We start from the raw sequence: 16,351 nt of genomic DNA, 5'->3' as shown, positions 1-16,351 counted from the left end.
AAATGGTTATCAACTAACGTAATTCTCAGACATGACTTAATATGACATAAACCTTAATTTTGTCTTCAAGAGGCTTTTATCGTGGTTACATCAAGAACTATTGCGAAAAAATGAGTTAGGGAGTCTAAAGTATGATTTCCCGTCGGTGAAGACGGATTATTATTATATTTTTATATATATTTTTTTGAATTGTTTTGCTATGTTATCATTTTGCTATTTTGTTTTGTTTGTCTATTGAGATTGGTGCTAGTGTTTTTCATGAAATTACAAACTGTTGTCCTTAACGGGCTTTGAGTCCAAATTTCATGCCATCAGTGTATAGAAGCACGAAAATGCTAATATTGGTCATAGCAACGCATAGCAACGAAACTGTACTTCAAGAAGCAGGAAACTCTGGATGAGCTAAAGCAAAGAGTGTTCAACGAAGTTAGTCCCTCTCTCCAAGAAGTGTTCCGGTCCTTAATCTCTTACGCTAGATCAAGTAGGCTGGTGACTTTCTACTTTTCCTTCCTTAGAACTCGAGATTTACGTTTCAGACTTTTGGAAGTTATTAGCACTATTAGGAATCTATCGTTAAATGATCGCGTAAGCGGTCTCTCTGACTTTTAACAAAATGATTTGTCCGTATGTGTTTCTGTAAAAAATGAGTTTTACGGAAGAGGTGTCAACCCTTCGACAATCCCAAGCCTGGATGACAGGGTGACTCAAAAAGGGGAGTCACAAACCATAAGTCGCCTTTTACGACACGCTGGCTTGGCACTGGGCTATTCTCGCACCCAGGACACCACACGGGGAGGGTCTTGAATATGCCGTCGCCAAATAAATCCAACGTGGCCTTTGTTTGTTGTATCGCATTTGTATCGAAGACACCAACAATCTGCCATCCATGGTTGACATCAATTATGGCATCCTCTCTTGTCTCGATCTTAGATGCTGCTATCAAGTCTTCTTTGCTGGTTGAAGGTAACTTCAAGGTGCTTTTTTTCGCTGAACCTTAATCGTTCGCCTTGCACTGTTGGCTTCTTCCATGGACACCTTATCCGTCTGAAGAAGCTTCCTCTCGTGCAATAGAGCAGTAAAGTTAGGTGCCCCAAACGTAAACAATAACAAGTTGCTAGTGATTTCCGTTAGGGACCGGAATAATTTACGCACAATATAGGTCTCCCAATTTTGTAGTTTGCGTTGTAGGCAATACACTTTCAGTATTGAAAATATGTTTACATAAAATCTAACAGTTGCAGAAATAATAATATAAGGCTAAATTATTATGAAAATCAGGTTCCGAATAATTCTCGTTTTGTTCACACCAGCGCAATAATTTGCTCTGGTCTAAAAATAGATAGACTGTAACTTTTGATACATTTTAGAAAATTTTACCTTTTGTTCCATAAAATATCCATATCTAGACATTATTTGATGCATGATCGAGTATTTATGAATATGTGTTTCTTTTGCCACCTAACAGCCAAATTTTAAAGGTTATTTTTTTCTATTATTTACATTGGAACGTGAGCTGTCAAGACAGGAACATGTGGTTTGCCACGTGCTTCTCGACCTTTGTTTACGTTTGGGGCACCTAACTTTACTGCTCTATATTATCTTCCTCCGTCTTTCTGAGAGATCGTACTCGGCTCTTAGTTCACATGCCCTTCGCAGCAAATGAGTATGTAGTTTTCCTTCACCACGTGAATGATTCTGATTGTGATGAGTGTCTGCGTGTTTGAGGTTCTTTCCATCCAATGATGTAGTCAGATGTCCAAGGCACGTCGGCTTGTGTACTGCCAACTTTTAGATGTCTTGCATTCTTTCTTCAAGCTGTACATATATCCATTCAATAATAATGCAGGCTTGTATCTGATGGTCTCTGCTGATTGCATTCTGTATAGTATGTGTTCATCTTGTTGCTGTTGAATTGAAAGAACATGAACTGAAACTTGTTCTCAATCGAATTGCCTTATATATCCGCGAAAACACAATATAACACTTTTTAAAAGTTCATGTTCAGTGATCACAATTCATCAAGTCAGAGTCAGAACCAGTCCTTGTATCAATAAATACGGAATGTGATGTTTGATTGTGTGTTGGTAATAACTGTTTGATTTTATTTTGACAGCCTCGTGTTACCACAATCATTCAATAGAATGTCTAAATTAATTCTTATTAATGGTCAGTTATGCTCATGCAATTCAAAATAATATGATTGAGTTGTCATATATTGTCTGTATGTTTTTTGCTGCAGTGATTTGTATTTTGTACTATAAGCACAGATTTAAGTTATACTGTTTTTACACAGTACACGTCACCATTCATTTAGCTGCGATCAAGTAATCAAAATACAATTTGTTTATTCTAGCGATGTGTCAAATCAATCGATATATTGGTGCTCCAAAACATGAATTTGTTGTAGATAAAAAATTGTAACACGATTTTTGAATTACAGGTAAGTAATTCGTAGGTGGCGACTTAATTTATATGTATTTATTTATTTATCAGTATAATATGGGCCATTTAGCATACCCAGACAGAATTACGTAAATATATTATGTATTCTTCGTGAGAAATTTGGCCTATTAGGAGCAACAGCCTGTCTAAATTAAGAGGTATTGGTAAAGTACTTGTGGTCTCAAATAATTATTGTCTTTCGTGAATCCCAATGTCATTGTATTACCTTAATTTAATGTGCAGTAGGCATAAACAATATTTAAACACATACATGACATACACACACAGGAATCAACACATACGCACACACATTCGCGCATACACACACTTACATTAACACTAACGCTAACACACACTCAAGGGGAAAGGTCACTGAGATAATATAAAGCAGACCAAGATCAGTGGTCGTTAATGAGAAACATTATGTAAATGATGTAATTTCCGAAAACAATTCATTTTATCACGTCGCCAGATTAGTCATAATTGGAGGGGGAGATGTGTATTTCTGTTGGGATTACGTGCAATGTCACGACTCAATCAATGCCCACACTTTGATACGAAAACTATGTCACTGGTTTTATGACATTAAAGTATAAAGATATTTCCAACCACAATAGGACTAATGATATTACAAAAGGTCCCCACAAAAGTATAGCTTTAAATTATAAAATAAGTCTGCTGATTTAATTAAATTATAACTTTACTTTTTTTAAAATAAGAAAATGTCAAAAATAAAATGAAATGGTTTTGACAATCAAGACGTGCCTATTCAGTAACATATAAAGACAACAAAATACACACAAACAAATCTTGTCTGGTTGTCGACTCAGGTTTGCTCTTCTGTTTTCTTGTAACAGCGTTGCTCTGACTTTTCGTGAAGATGTGTAGTGTAGATACTTTTTCACTCTGTACCGAACACGGCCCAGCAAATATTGAGGACAACCGTGTTTCTCAAATTTGTTATACGTCCAAGATTTGGCACTATCCTTTTGGATCTGGATAGATTTGACCGAACAAGTTCTTATATCATCACAATCTTTTAGGGAGATGTGATATTACGACATAAATCGCTTTTTAATTTGTTGCCGAACCGGCCAGTATAACACACGGCCTTCTCTGTGTTATACTTTATTGGGACAAATACATAGTAACAGATCTGTCTTCTCTGTGCTATGATATTATTGATCTCTTTTAGATCATACTGATATTGCAAAAATTTGCCTTCTTTATGCAATGATTTTGGTCACCGTTTACGGAATTACACAGTACAGTAATCTGCACTATGCCTTGCTATTTTCCGGGCCCAAACGTTTTTCACACAATCAACCCTACATTGTGCGAAGAATAGCAAGTGATGATTTGCAGCCTGCCATGGGTTTATATTATAACCATGGTGAGTATTCTTCATAGGACGACTGAGAGGCGTTGTCATCACAAAATAGCCTAACAACAGGTTTGAAAAATAACAACTCATGGTCGCCTTAAGCTAATTTCCCATTGAGACTTAAGCTCGTTCTACAGTAACGTGACAAACTTAACATAACAAAAACAATGTCCATATTTTTGCCATGGGTTAGACACGCAGGATTACAAGCCGAAAAAGAAGTGGTCACGAAGAGTACCCAAACATGTATTTTTAAATATTCACAATTGCCTTTATAAGTTTCATATTAATAAGAATTAGATTGATATGAAGAACAGCCTATTTTAGAACATTCACCATAAGGATAAGGTGGCAATATTTAAGAATGTCCGGAAATAGAAAAAAGAAGCGAGACATAATGATATTAACAGGGGTGGCCTGGGAAATGTAAGATTTTAGTGGATGAAATATTAACAAAAAGCCTCTGTTCAAATACTCAGGTTAGCAATGGTACTGAAGCAGGCCAAACACAGCCTTGTTAGCCTTGTACTGAAGACATGTACTGTTTTCTATTTTCTTTAATAATTTTTATATATTGATTTTCTGTCGCCCTTTACCTCGTATCTAAACGTGTAACAGTTACATGACATCAGCCACTCAAACACGCAACACCAAGAAATATGATTCTATAATTTTACACATTAAAAAGAAATGGTTAGCAGAATCCTTTAAAAGAATTCTACGTTGCCAGTGCCTCTGACATGTCTTGTAAGGGAGTTCCCGAAAAGGGGTGCTGGATGTTCAAGAGATCGTTCGCAGCTCTTGTGAGTCATTTTTTGGCGTCATGAGAATGTGATTATCTAACTGCGTTTGTATATTTCTGGCTGGGACTTAGAAATTAAACATTCCATCACTGTATCCAGGACTAAATGAGCAGAAGTGTGTCTCAATCTAGGAATATAGAAGTACAGTGATATAAAAACAAATGTACAAATCTTGTATTGGATACGTAAGTAGCCATTGAAGTTATCTCACCAGTCCCGATGAAGATTGATTTCTCTTCTTCCTAGCAGCATCGTGCTGAGCTCGCCTACTTGAAGAGATTTTTTCTTGTTTGCATTTATGTCAGTCAGGGTAGAATTGAAGTAATCTAACTTTGACAGAATAGGTGAATTAACTAACAAGACAGAGATATGGCTTATAGCCAATCTCTAACACAACGTATTCTTTTCATTTCTAAGTACATTTGCCTTTGTGCTTAGGAAATGATTAACTTGGCTAGTAAAAAAAATATACGAACCAATAATAAGTTTTGAACAACTTTTAGTAGCTTCAATTACTCGTACTCTGTTTACTCAAATCTAAATGATGGATTCTCAGTTTACATTTTAAAGAATAATTTGGCCATGCGATAAGAATTGTTTCAGTTTTGTTATCGCTAAACTATAGTCTGTTTGGTTTCATCCATGACTTTCAATTTGCAAATCAACATGCATTTGAAACGCTCTATTAAAAGGTGTATATCTATAGCCCATCACAAGACAATCGATGAATGAACTTATTTAATTTATGATATGGCCGCCCTAAAAAGATATGTTTACATGTTTGTTTACTTACAAATATTTTCATTACGTCATAGATAAATATCATTTCACCCCTTACACAATGAGACAAAATAAGACGAAGAAGCAACATCAATGGACAAGTGATATAAACTGGTTTTGTAAATATTCTCATATCATTCCAATATCACTCTTTTCAGTGTTTTGTATATGAGATAAAAACGGATGTTAAGTTTGGCTGCACCTGACTCAGAACAACAACAACATGATTCGAATCCATCTTTGCACACATCTGAAGATCCGGGGCCAAAGGCAACATCTTCCTTTATATTTTGACCATTTGACGTCCTATACTTAACCTACATACGTGAACCGCCGTCCCATATCGGTATTAAATCGGGTTGAATCTGACCCTGATAGTAATTTACAATATAAAATAGTAGGAGTGCCAACTTAAGGTCTTTTGTAAGACATTGTATTTGTTCTTCAGCGAATGGATAGTATGCGCTTGGATAAGAAGCTCACAACATTGCCATCCGGAAGTATAACGGACCAACACACAAAACAATGTGTAACCATGAACGTTTATAGTCTGGTACAAACAGTTTATTGAAAAACTACTCATAAACGTGGATGGCAAAAATCATTAACAAAGACCCGAGTGACGTCATCTGTGTTCTATCTATAGAAAAGAAACTTACCCAAACTTTCGTACATGGGCTATAAATTCAATTTCCTAGCTCTAGTTTATCCCCAGATAATACCGCTTTGAGACGGTGAATCACATAATGTACAATTTTAAATGTTCCCCTCGGCGTCAAACTGGTATGATGTCGATGTGAAATGGATGACAAAAATGATTTTAGGTTGATAATTGTCTCATGGAGATATTACAAAACCATATTCAACATCCTCAACAAAGCAAATAAAATCAACCCAAGAGTCATATTATTTCTTTACTATTGGATGTTATGCGTTTAGGTAAAATGCAACAATCGTCATTAGGGTATAATGTACCATCACACAAAAACTTTGTGTAACCTTGAACGTTGATTGATATAGTTTAGTGAGAACTAATCATTAAAATGGCTGTCTAAAAACATTAACAAAGAGATGAGCGATGTCAGCGGACAAAATACCGTTTTGAGGCGGTAGGTCAAAAATGATAGCTTTAGACGAATGAGCCCAATTGAAAGATGTTATCTTCTCAGACATTGTTTAAGTTTACAGAGTGATGACTTTTGTAGGTATGAATATTAAACGATAGCCTCACCTGACCCCCCAGGGAAAAAAGAATAGCGGATGTATCGCACTAGCCGAACCGAAACGAATATCGTCATAGACCGAACTCGCCAGTTACATTTTAAAAGGTGGTTGTCCATTATTGAGTTAGACGTTCAAGGCCCTAGGTTGGATATTACGAACAACAATGAGGAACACAATTATTTTAGCTGCTCTTGTGGCTTGTATAGCAATGGAATGTGTTAATGCACAGGTTTGTATGTTGATCAATACTGCTTACACAAGGGGGTACAAAATGTCAATAGCTGACTTAGTTAAAGTTGACAGTCTTTCAAACTTTTCGTTTTCATTTACTAGTCATAATTTTATTGTTTAGTATGTTTGATACACAAAAGTGACAATCATTTGAAGACATGTATCACAACAGTATACAGCAATAACAACAACAAACCCATCAACAACACCAACGTCAGTAACAACAACAACCACGACAAAGACAAAAGCACAAAAATCAAAGCTACGGTCAAATGATAATTACATAAATAAATATACTGGCTATAATAACAATAATGATGATGATGATGATAATAATAATAATAATAATAATGATAATAATAATAATAATAATAATAATAATAATAATAATAATAATAATAATAATAATAATAATAATAATAATAATAATAATAATAATAATAATAATAATAATTGTCAAAATAAAAACTTCAACTTCGGGAACAAACTAAAATTTGACACAAAAAATCAGAAACAATCAAGTCTTTTAAAAATGGCGTTGACAGGAACTGTCCCGTTTGATGTTCGATTATGATGAATGACATTTAAATAATTAATTTGGGTAACATTTGATATTCGTTGGCGTCGATGTCTGTAAACTATAAATTCTATTGTTAAAAATCTTTTCTTTTTTTTTCTATTACGATTTTTTATTTTTTATTTTTTTTTTTTATTTTTTTTTTGTTTTTTTTGTTTTGCTGTTATCAAACGGTGCCTATTGACATTTGATTATGATGAAAAACGTACATTTTAGATTCTCATTTTTTATATAATGTATCATTTCATTGTGCTTGCATCTGTGACTGTCATTGCTAAAATTTAATAATGCGATTATATTATGATATTTAATATGTCTCGCACTTTTTTTCTAATTCGTTGGCGTGACTGCTGGCAAATCAAGTTAAAGTTAAATTAAAATGCTCATAGCTAAAATTTGGAATTGACTTGCTAACGGGTCATGGGAATTTAAACGCCGTAATCAATTTTTGTCCCATTACAAATCATATCATATCATAATAACAACAATAATAACAACAGTAATAATAATAATAATAATAATAATAATAATAATAATAATAATAATAATAATAATATAATAATAATAATAATAATAATAATAATAATAATAATAATAATAATAATAATAATAATAATAATAATAATAATAATAATAACAATAATAATGATGATAATAATAATAATAATAATAATAATAATAATAATAATAATAATAATAATAATAATAATAATAATAATAATAATAATAATAATAATAAAATCACTATTATTAAAGAGGTTCAAAATACTTTTGCTAGCCAAGTGTCTTACAAAACAGCAGCAACAACAACAACAGAAACATTGGCAATAATGATAATTGTTGTAATTTATATTTTGTCGTACTCTGAAAAAAGCACATTTTGAACATTTTTAACATTTTGGCCAGACAACTCGACCTTCAAAAATCGATCGATTAACATGGCCCTCATCTGAATCTTGTTAAAGAAATTCCAAAATTCAGGGTTTTTGACAAGATCAAGATCATTTTAATCGATCGATATTTGTAAGACGGATTTTCTAGCTAAAACTTTCAAAATGTTCTTTTTTCCAGAGTACACAGTACAATTTAGTCAGCTTTTATTATCACTTGTACTCACTTGCTTCTTCTCAAACAGTTTCCAAAAAGGAGAAGGAAAGCTCCAAGTGATATCTATAAATGGAGTGTAGATGTTGACTCCGGAACTCTTGCAAGTCAGAAGGCCGTATCCCTACAGTGAGTGGTTTTTGTTGTTGTTTTTCCTTTGTTTTTTGTTGCTTTTTTTCCCAGTTGGTTATATAAGATTGCGCACATGCTATTTTTCTGAACAAATAACTTTGCTTTATGCACTTGCTGCTAGATCCGCACCCCCTTCCGAAAATAATTAGATAAACAACCAAATTTATTTTATTATCACAAGCTTTATGTCAAATCTCCGACGCAAAGATTATGTCATTTTTGTTTATGTAAAAGTCATTATTTGACCATTGTTGTATTCTACTATAAAATTCGTTTGCATTCATAAAGTGAGACATCAAATTCAATTACTTGCTTTGAGTAATTACAATTTATCCCAGAGGAATGTCGTCGTTAGAGCCCATCTTGACAAATAATAATAATAATAATAATAATAATAATAATAATAATAATAATAATAATAATAATAATAATAATAATAATAATAATAATAATAATAATAATAATATAATAATAATAATAATAATAATAATAATAATAATAATAATAATAATAATAATAATAATAATAATAATAATAATAATAATAATAATAATAATAATAATAAATAATGATAATAATTAATAATAATAATAATAATAATAATAATAATATAATAATAATAATAATAATAATAATAATAATAATAATAGTAAGCGTTAATCCAAGATAACCAGGGTCTCAGCCTCGGCGCAGGACCGCATCCGGGCATACTCTGGAAAACTTCTATTTAGACTTTTGGCCAGATAACTCGTCCTTCAAATATCGATCTATTAAATGACCCTCATCTTGGCAACAATTTGGAGTTTTTGCAAAGACGATGGTAATTTAAATCAAATGATATTTAAAGGACGAGTTTTCTGGCCAAATTTCTAAATGCGTTTTGGTTTTTTTACAGTACGGTGTGTAACTGGTTAAATGAGTACTTGGTAGGGAAAAGCATGGTCACTGTCAGACAAAAGGCGCCATGTCTCGTCCTGCGTAGGATGTGTTGCTGTTGTCTTGTACATTACATTTAGTGGATATTGCGCAATATTAAAGCTCAAGATTTTTATTTATTCATTTAATTCGTGTTGATAATTCCTCCATCCTCAGATCAAGAGACGCCATATTTTTGTTTACTTATGGCAAGGACATGAAACAGATGAACATTAGTCATTCCTCCATGCTAATGGAATACAGCGATCCAGCTGGGGTGAGTTTGTTTCATCTGCAATTCATGTTATGTTACGTCATCGCATCTTTTGGAAACTTATTATGATCTAATTGATCACCATCATTTTTAGTAATTTCCCCCCTCTCTTACTGCCTCCTCCTACCCATCTTCTTTCGGCTCTCCTTCCTCTTCTTCTCCTTCTACTCCACCTCCTCCTGTTACTCCTCCTTTTCTTCTTCCTCCTCCTCCTCAATTTGTTCTTCTCAGACTCATCCTTTTTCTCCTCCTAATACTCCTCCTCATCCTCGTCTTCCTCCTCCTCCTCTTCCTCCTCCTCCTCTTCCTCCTGCTCCTCCACCACTTCCTCCTCCTCCTCCGCTGCCGCCACCGCCGCCTCCTCTTTCCCACGCAAAACTACCACCACCATGACCACAACAACGATAACATAACATTACGACAAAATTAATCATCTTAGTCATTTACTTTGATTGCATTGTTGAATATGAATTGGACTAGGGGGTGGGGGGGGGGGGGGTTCTGCCATTGTTATTGTTGGTGGTGGTGGCATATTGTTTGTTGTTGACTTTTTTATTGTTGTTATTGTGGTTTTGTTTAGTTTTTTTCTTTTCCATAAAATTCAATTAAATAACACCTGCAAAGATTATTGAAATGATCTTGAAATCAGATACATACACGACTGTGTTTGAACAGACCAATACATGTGTCTCCGATCTATCCAGGTGATGGCTGTACGATTTGGCTCCAGGAAAAAAGGAATCTGTTTTCTTATTCCCATCAGCGAAACTGTTACCCAAATCAAGAATGATCTCGTAACAAGAAATGTAAGTGCAAATTTAATTGGTTCTCTTTCAACAATATTGATTATTATTTCGTACGTGATGCAAGTTTTGATATTTTTGTTTACATTATTGATTATTATTTCGTATGTGATGCAAATTTTGATATTTTTGTTTACATTATTGATTATTATTTCGTATGTGATGCAAATTTTGATATTTTTGTTTACATTATTGATTATTATTTCGTATGTGATGCAAATTTTGATATTTTTGTTTCAATTGTAAAAAAAAAAGGGGGGGGGGGAAATCGATAATCATCATTTAAACGACGCAAAATGATGGAATATTTTTTTTTATAACACCCCATCATGCCAACTGGATCAAATGTATGTTTCCTCCTTTACCACAAGGACTCTCCTATATTCGGAGGTTTAAACGTTTAACTGCCGTACTTCAGAAAGATTCGTAGTGTTTAAAAATTTGCCCAGAACACTTGTCCTTGAAATATCGATCGATTTAAATGATCATCATCTTGATTAACAAAAGCTCTCAAACCTAGGACCTTGCGAGGTCATACATTTGAGAATTTTTTCCCAGACGAGGTTCGTTTAAACCGATCGATATTTGAAAGACGAGTATTCTGGCCAATTTTTAAATATCCGTCTTTCTGGAGTACGGCAGTTAACTGGTTTAGAAAGAAACCTGGCTCCCATCAAAGAAGGCATTTGTTTTATCTCAAATATTATAATATGTTAAGATTCGAATTCAATTAAGAGCACGGGTTTATTCCGACTATTATTCCTACTATTCCTACTATTATGTAGCTCAGAGATGATTGCGTTTGACGTCGCACTATTGTTTGTACTCATTTTTGACAGCAGATATTCATTTATTCAATATTTTCCTCAGTCAATTATTTTCTATGGGGAGACTTGTTGTAAAGGGTAACGATAACACGATAAGTAGACCCATACTTACGCCCATCAGTTAGTGTGCTGCATTTCGTAAAATTGAGTGACTTATCTTCTTTTTTGTTCTTGTTGGTTTTGAGTCACACAATTGATGGTTCCTCTGTGACCTCTTGTTGCTATACTTGTCAAGATATTCACATGGATGCCTTTTTAACTGTTTTTTGGTTGTGTTCTTGGGGTATGACACTCGATTTCGTATCGGTAGGTCCTGGGTTTGAGCCACGCTCGGCGCAAAGTTGAGTCCTTGGAGCAGGCTCTTTACTCACATTCTCTCACCGTACTCAGGTGTAAAATGAGTACCGTGCCGTTAACAGCGTTGTCTCTGCCGGAAAAAATGTAATATCGCCTAGCAGGCGTCATGTCTCGTTCTACAGGTTCCGTGTTGCTTGGTCAGGGACCCTTTGTAAAGCGCTTTGAGCACGTTCAGTGGAAATTGATCTATACAAATGCCCTAGTTTGTGTTTTTTTTTTTTTGGGTGGGGGGGGGGGGGGGTTGTTTAGTTTTTTTTAAAAACTGATATCTTATGAGCCTTCAGTTCTTCAATCAAGATACAGCGTATGCATTTTTGAAAATTACGTCAATTATCGTATATTTTATTATTACATTTAAGTTGTTTTATTGTTGACTCGAAATTTCAAAAAAAGTATATTTTGGCCCTGAAGTCAACTCCTGACCGTGAATCGAAGACCCAAAGCCACCTTTAGTGCTTGCCTACCACCCGAAATAAATAGCCCACAGATTCTGAGCATCACTCATAATTTTAACACAGATGACTGAAAAAATGCATCGTGTCGTCAGGTTTTGCGGTCAAAATACGGAGTTATAGTTAGACACCGAAGCTTGCCTAACGAACGACTTGCCCAACACGTGACCATTTTTTTTCTCGCGTCCTCTCGTCTAATCTCGTCACTCCGGAATAGAAAGAGGAGGCGGAGCTCATATGATATAACGCAATGAAAGTTCTGTCCGATGACGGGTGGGGGGATATCACCTCTCCAAAACTTACCTTATTATATGAGATCTTGAGATTCTTATCCAATCATCGATTGCTCGTTTGACAGTTCGCTTGTGAACAGTTAGGAGACCATCTCTTGATTTATGGGCAGGCGGCTTTGCGTAAAGGCGGTGAGTGTTGTATACATCAAAGAGTACCGCTGACCGATGGGTAAATAGTGGTTGTGTAACCCAAAAGCCCTGCCGTCTCGACTGCAAGGTCTTGTATGTAATAGTTGCGTCACCATCTCAAGGCTCAGGAATTAATTAGTGAGCTGATTCAAACAATGTGGGTTTCAAATTTATCGTATACGTAATCATTTGGAAGCTACAGAGAAAGGTGTTTTTGTGTAATCCCTTTCACACACACACACCGCGCGCGCGCGCCACACACACACACACACACAAACATATACAAACAGTACACATCCCTGGTCATCTATTGCCTATATTATTAATGTTAATATATACATCCCATGCTGATTGTCACTACCCCCCCCCCCCCCCCCAACCATTTCCACCATCCAAGTACCAGCGGCCTTTTCTCTTTGATTTCGTATCATGGTCTACCCGAAGCCCAACACCTCGATCGTTTGTGGGTCAACCCCACCCCCCTCCCCCCACCTTCCCCCGTAATCAATTTATAATTTTCTCTCTGTATAGAGCGCCACATGCACAATTATATACTATTGAATGACACTGACCTTGCCCCTCCCCTAACACAAGCCAACAGCAACCCAAGCTATCCTCTATCACGTGACCTTAGATCCGATGCTGCATACCGCTTGAGAGTCTTCACTATCCAGATCTCGTTCATGGTCACGTGAGAAGGCTATATCCGTTCGGGTTCGGCGTTCGGGTTCGGCGTTCGACCCGATTTCGTTAAAAGCCTAATATTGTGAGAAACACTCACTAACTGGGCCTGACAAATTTGTGTTTGACATGTACTAAGGATATCTTAGGCCTTTTCATACAGGAAATAAATAGTGTGGGAACGAAACGGGGTATATGGCAGGAAATATTCTGATTGGTTAATGCTTAGTAACGGGCGAACCACGACGGGCCAATCAAAAGTTACAAATGCTTATGTTTTTTTCAAAAGGAAATAAGTAGAGAAAGTAATAGATAAATAAATAAATAAATAAATAAATAAATAAATAAATAAATAAATAAATAAGGAGTTGATTTTAGGATATTCAGCAAACCAACTGATGGGCACAATGTGTGCGGTCAATCCAATACCTTAATCGAATGATACTCGTAGTTATAGAGTGAATGATGTTGACTTCACTCGGCTCTTTGTTAAAAGTGGGTGATTAGTTCTGTTATTCACAATTTTTGGGGGTTGAGACGATTGATCTGGCGGGTACAACTGGGGAATATTTTTCTTAAACGCGTACCGTACTATCAATAATCACCTTATGTCCTCATGTTGTCTTGCAGGGAACAACCATAACCCTCCCAGACACAGTGGCTTACAATGCCACCGGAGACCCCTTGTCCAAGGAGGAAGCAGACGCCGTGTTTCAACAACACCCGACCATCAAGCCTTTCTGTTACAGAGCACCTATCGTTGAGGCAACGGATATGACTCGTAAGTAAATTTTGTTTTTGTGAAAGCTTTGGGTGGATGGACTGATGCAAGCTAAAAGTCTGAAAATTAATGTGAGAACCAAATAATGTGAGCTTTCTTATTGGGCATTATTGTGATATCCACTTAAAATACAAAATCGTTTAACAAGAGGTACATATCCAACATCAACACTGAACATATTGGACGAGACAAGACGGCGGTAAGATAGTAACACATTTTTGTCGGCTATTTCCGACAAGATACTCATTTTACTCCTGAGTATGGAGAGAAAATTTGAGTAAAGAGCCTTTTCCACTGACTCATTTGTCCGCTATCACAGCGGGACTCGAACCCGGTACCTACCGGTCAAAAACCGATTTACACCACAAGACCACAAAGCCGCACTTATGTATGACATCGTGGCAAAAAACAAAAGTAGTCTTTTACAGCCAGAAAACCCATAGAGCCAGAGTTTATCCTGCGTTTTATATATTTAACGGACAATATTAATTACTCTCTACCGTTTGGTAGAACGCTAATCTATTGCAAAGTATCATCCGTTGTGTTGATTGTCCAATCGATTGATAAAGGGGAAACCCGAAACACTCACACCATTTGTCTCTGTTGATGAACTCGAGATTAAATTTAGCCTCTGCGTTATCATTGAAAAAAACTTATTCAAGGTTCAAGCAGTATTTTTTTTTTACCTACCTCAATATGTTCACATTTTTATCACTTGCCAACAGTTGGTGATGAAGACCCTGACACAAAGACAGTGACCATGCTGGCCTGGGATTCCCGTGTCGCTTTGATGGTTCGTACTGGGGCTAAACCCGCGGACGGTTCTGGGGATGAAGACAAGCCAAAGAGAAGATGGCCCAAATTTCCCAGGAGAGGACCTTTGTTCCCCCGTCGTAGAGGTTAAAAGCCGAGGAAAGGTTCACCACTTAGAGTCTGTAACTGTGAAGTAGCCAGTCGTGACTGTGGCTGTGCTTGTGGTTGTGGCTGTACATGTTTGTCAGCAATAATTATGATATGGGACCAACTTTTTCAAACTGGTATTATATTGGGGTTAACTTGCGTGCACATGGTATAGAAGGAAATAAATTGACGTCACTCACCTCTTGTTATTGGTTTTAGACAGCCATTTTGGTGATAAGCTTTCACTAAATTATATCAATCAGACTATAAACGCTAAAAGTTAAACATACTTTTGTGTGTTGGTACGTTATATCTGGCTGGCGGATGCTGTGAATATTTTACGTAAACGCATACCATCAATAAAGTTCTGATAGGCGAGATTTTTAAAAAGAATTTAAGGAGCTTGTTTTAACATTTTTTTTAACATGGAGAATATTTTTCTTCAGTTTGAGAGCATTTCCATTACAACAATTAGACCATTATAACAGTTATCAGACCTCAAAATATTATGTCAGTATAAGATGAATCGGTAGATTGAATAAGTAAACGTTTAATTATGATATTTTAGTTGAATTAATTACATTTAATAGAGAAGATGAATGTTATTTGTTTAAGTACTAAATACTTGAAATTTATTGTTTTAATTGTTTTAGCTTTAGCTTTGAACTATTTTTTTAAACATCTCACATAATATGATTCATCACACTCTGCGTGTACCTATTTATGTGCACAAAGATTCTACCATAATACCAGATTGACGCAATGGGTCACATATTAATTAATTTATTATGATATTCATGTTTTGTTTTTTGAAAATAAAAGATAAAGATAATTTGTTTAAATATATTTTTACATATTTTAAAGATTGTTTAACATCATTGACGGTTGGAATAAATGTGAAGGAAAATACATAGCTAAGTTAATGCCTTTATTATTTGGTTCCTATTCAAGTATGAACTTGGTAATGAAAAGAATAAGAAGATCGACAGATGGAAGGAGAGAGCGGGATTAAAGATGAGATGATGAGGATGATGATGATGGTAATGATGATGATGATGATGATGATGATGATGATGATGATGATGATGATGATTATGATGATGATATTGATGATAATGATGATGATGATGGTGGTGGTGGTGGTGGTGGTGGTGGTGGTGGTGGTGGTGGTGGTAGTTGCAGTGGTGACGGTGGTGATAGTGGTGGTGTGGTGGTGGGAGTAGTTAGTAGTAGTAATGAGAGTAGTAGTAGTAGTAGTAGTA

At 35.4% G+C, this 16,351-nt stretch overlaps 1 protein-coding gene across 1 annotated transcript; it reads left to right on the top strand.

Moving 5' to 3' along the window:
• Positions 1-6,650: 6,650 nt before the first annotated feature.
• On the top strand, positions 6,651-15,998 carry LOC144968542 (uncharacterized). The gene is made up of 6 exons (XM_078907006.1): positions 6,651-6,862; positions 8,577-8,674; positions 9,770-9,869; positions 10,571-10,672; positions 14,039-14,189; positions 14,915-15,998. Exons 1-6 carry the CDS (start codon positions 6,797-6,799, stop codon positions 15,091-15,093), a joined length of 696 nt encoding a protein of 231 aa, XP_078763132.1. The 5' UTR covers positions 6,651-6,796; the 3' UTR covers positions 15,094-15,998.
• Positions 15,999-16,351: the final 353 nt, after the last annotated feature.

This window comes from Berghia stephanieae, chromosome 3, assembly GCF_034508935.2.
Source record: "Berghia stephanieae isolate SIO BIC M18660-M18661 chromosome 3, UCSD_Bste_1.3, whole genome shotgun sequence".
In the NCBI taxonomy this organism is placed as follows: domain Eukaryota; kingdom Metazoa; phylum Mollusca; class Gastropoda; order Nudibranchia; family Aeolidiidae; genus Berghia; species Berghia stephanieae.
Note: the sequence above shows the minus strand (reverse complement) of the source record. Positions and strands in the feature narration are given on the sequence as shown.

Excerpts from the sequence above, each read along its gene's own strand:
- LOC144968542 (XM_078907006.1), top strand. The coding sequence starts at position 6,797 with ATGAGGAACACAATTATTTTAGCTGCTCTTGTGGCTTGTATAGCAATG. Across the intron at positions 6,863-8,576 it reads TGGAATGTGTTAATGCACAG|TTTCCAAAAAGGAGAAGGAA; the intron begins GTTTGTATGTTG and ends CTTCTCAAACAG. Across the intron at positions 10,673-14,038 it reads ATGATCTCGTAACAAGAAAT|GGAACAACCATAACCCTCCC; the intron begins GTAAGTGCAAAT and ends GTTGTCTTGCAG.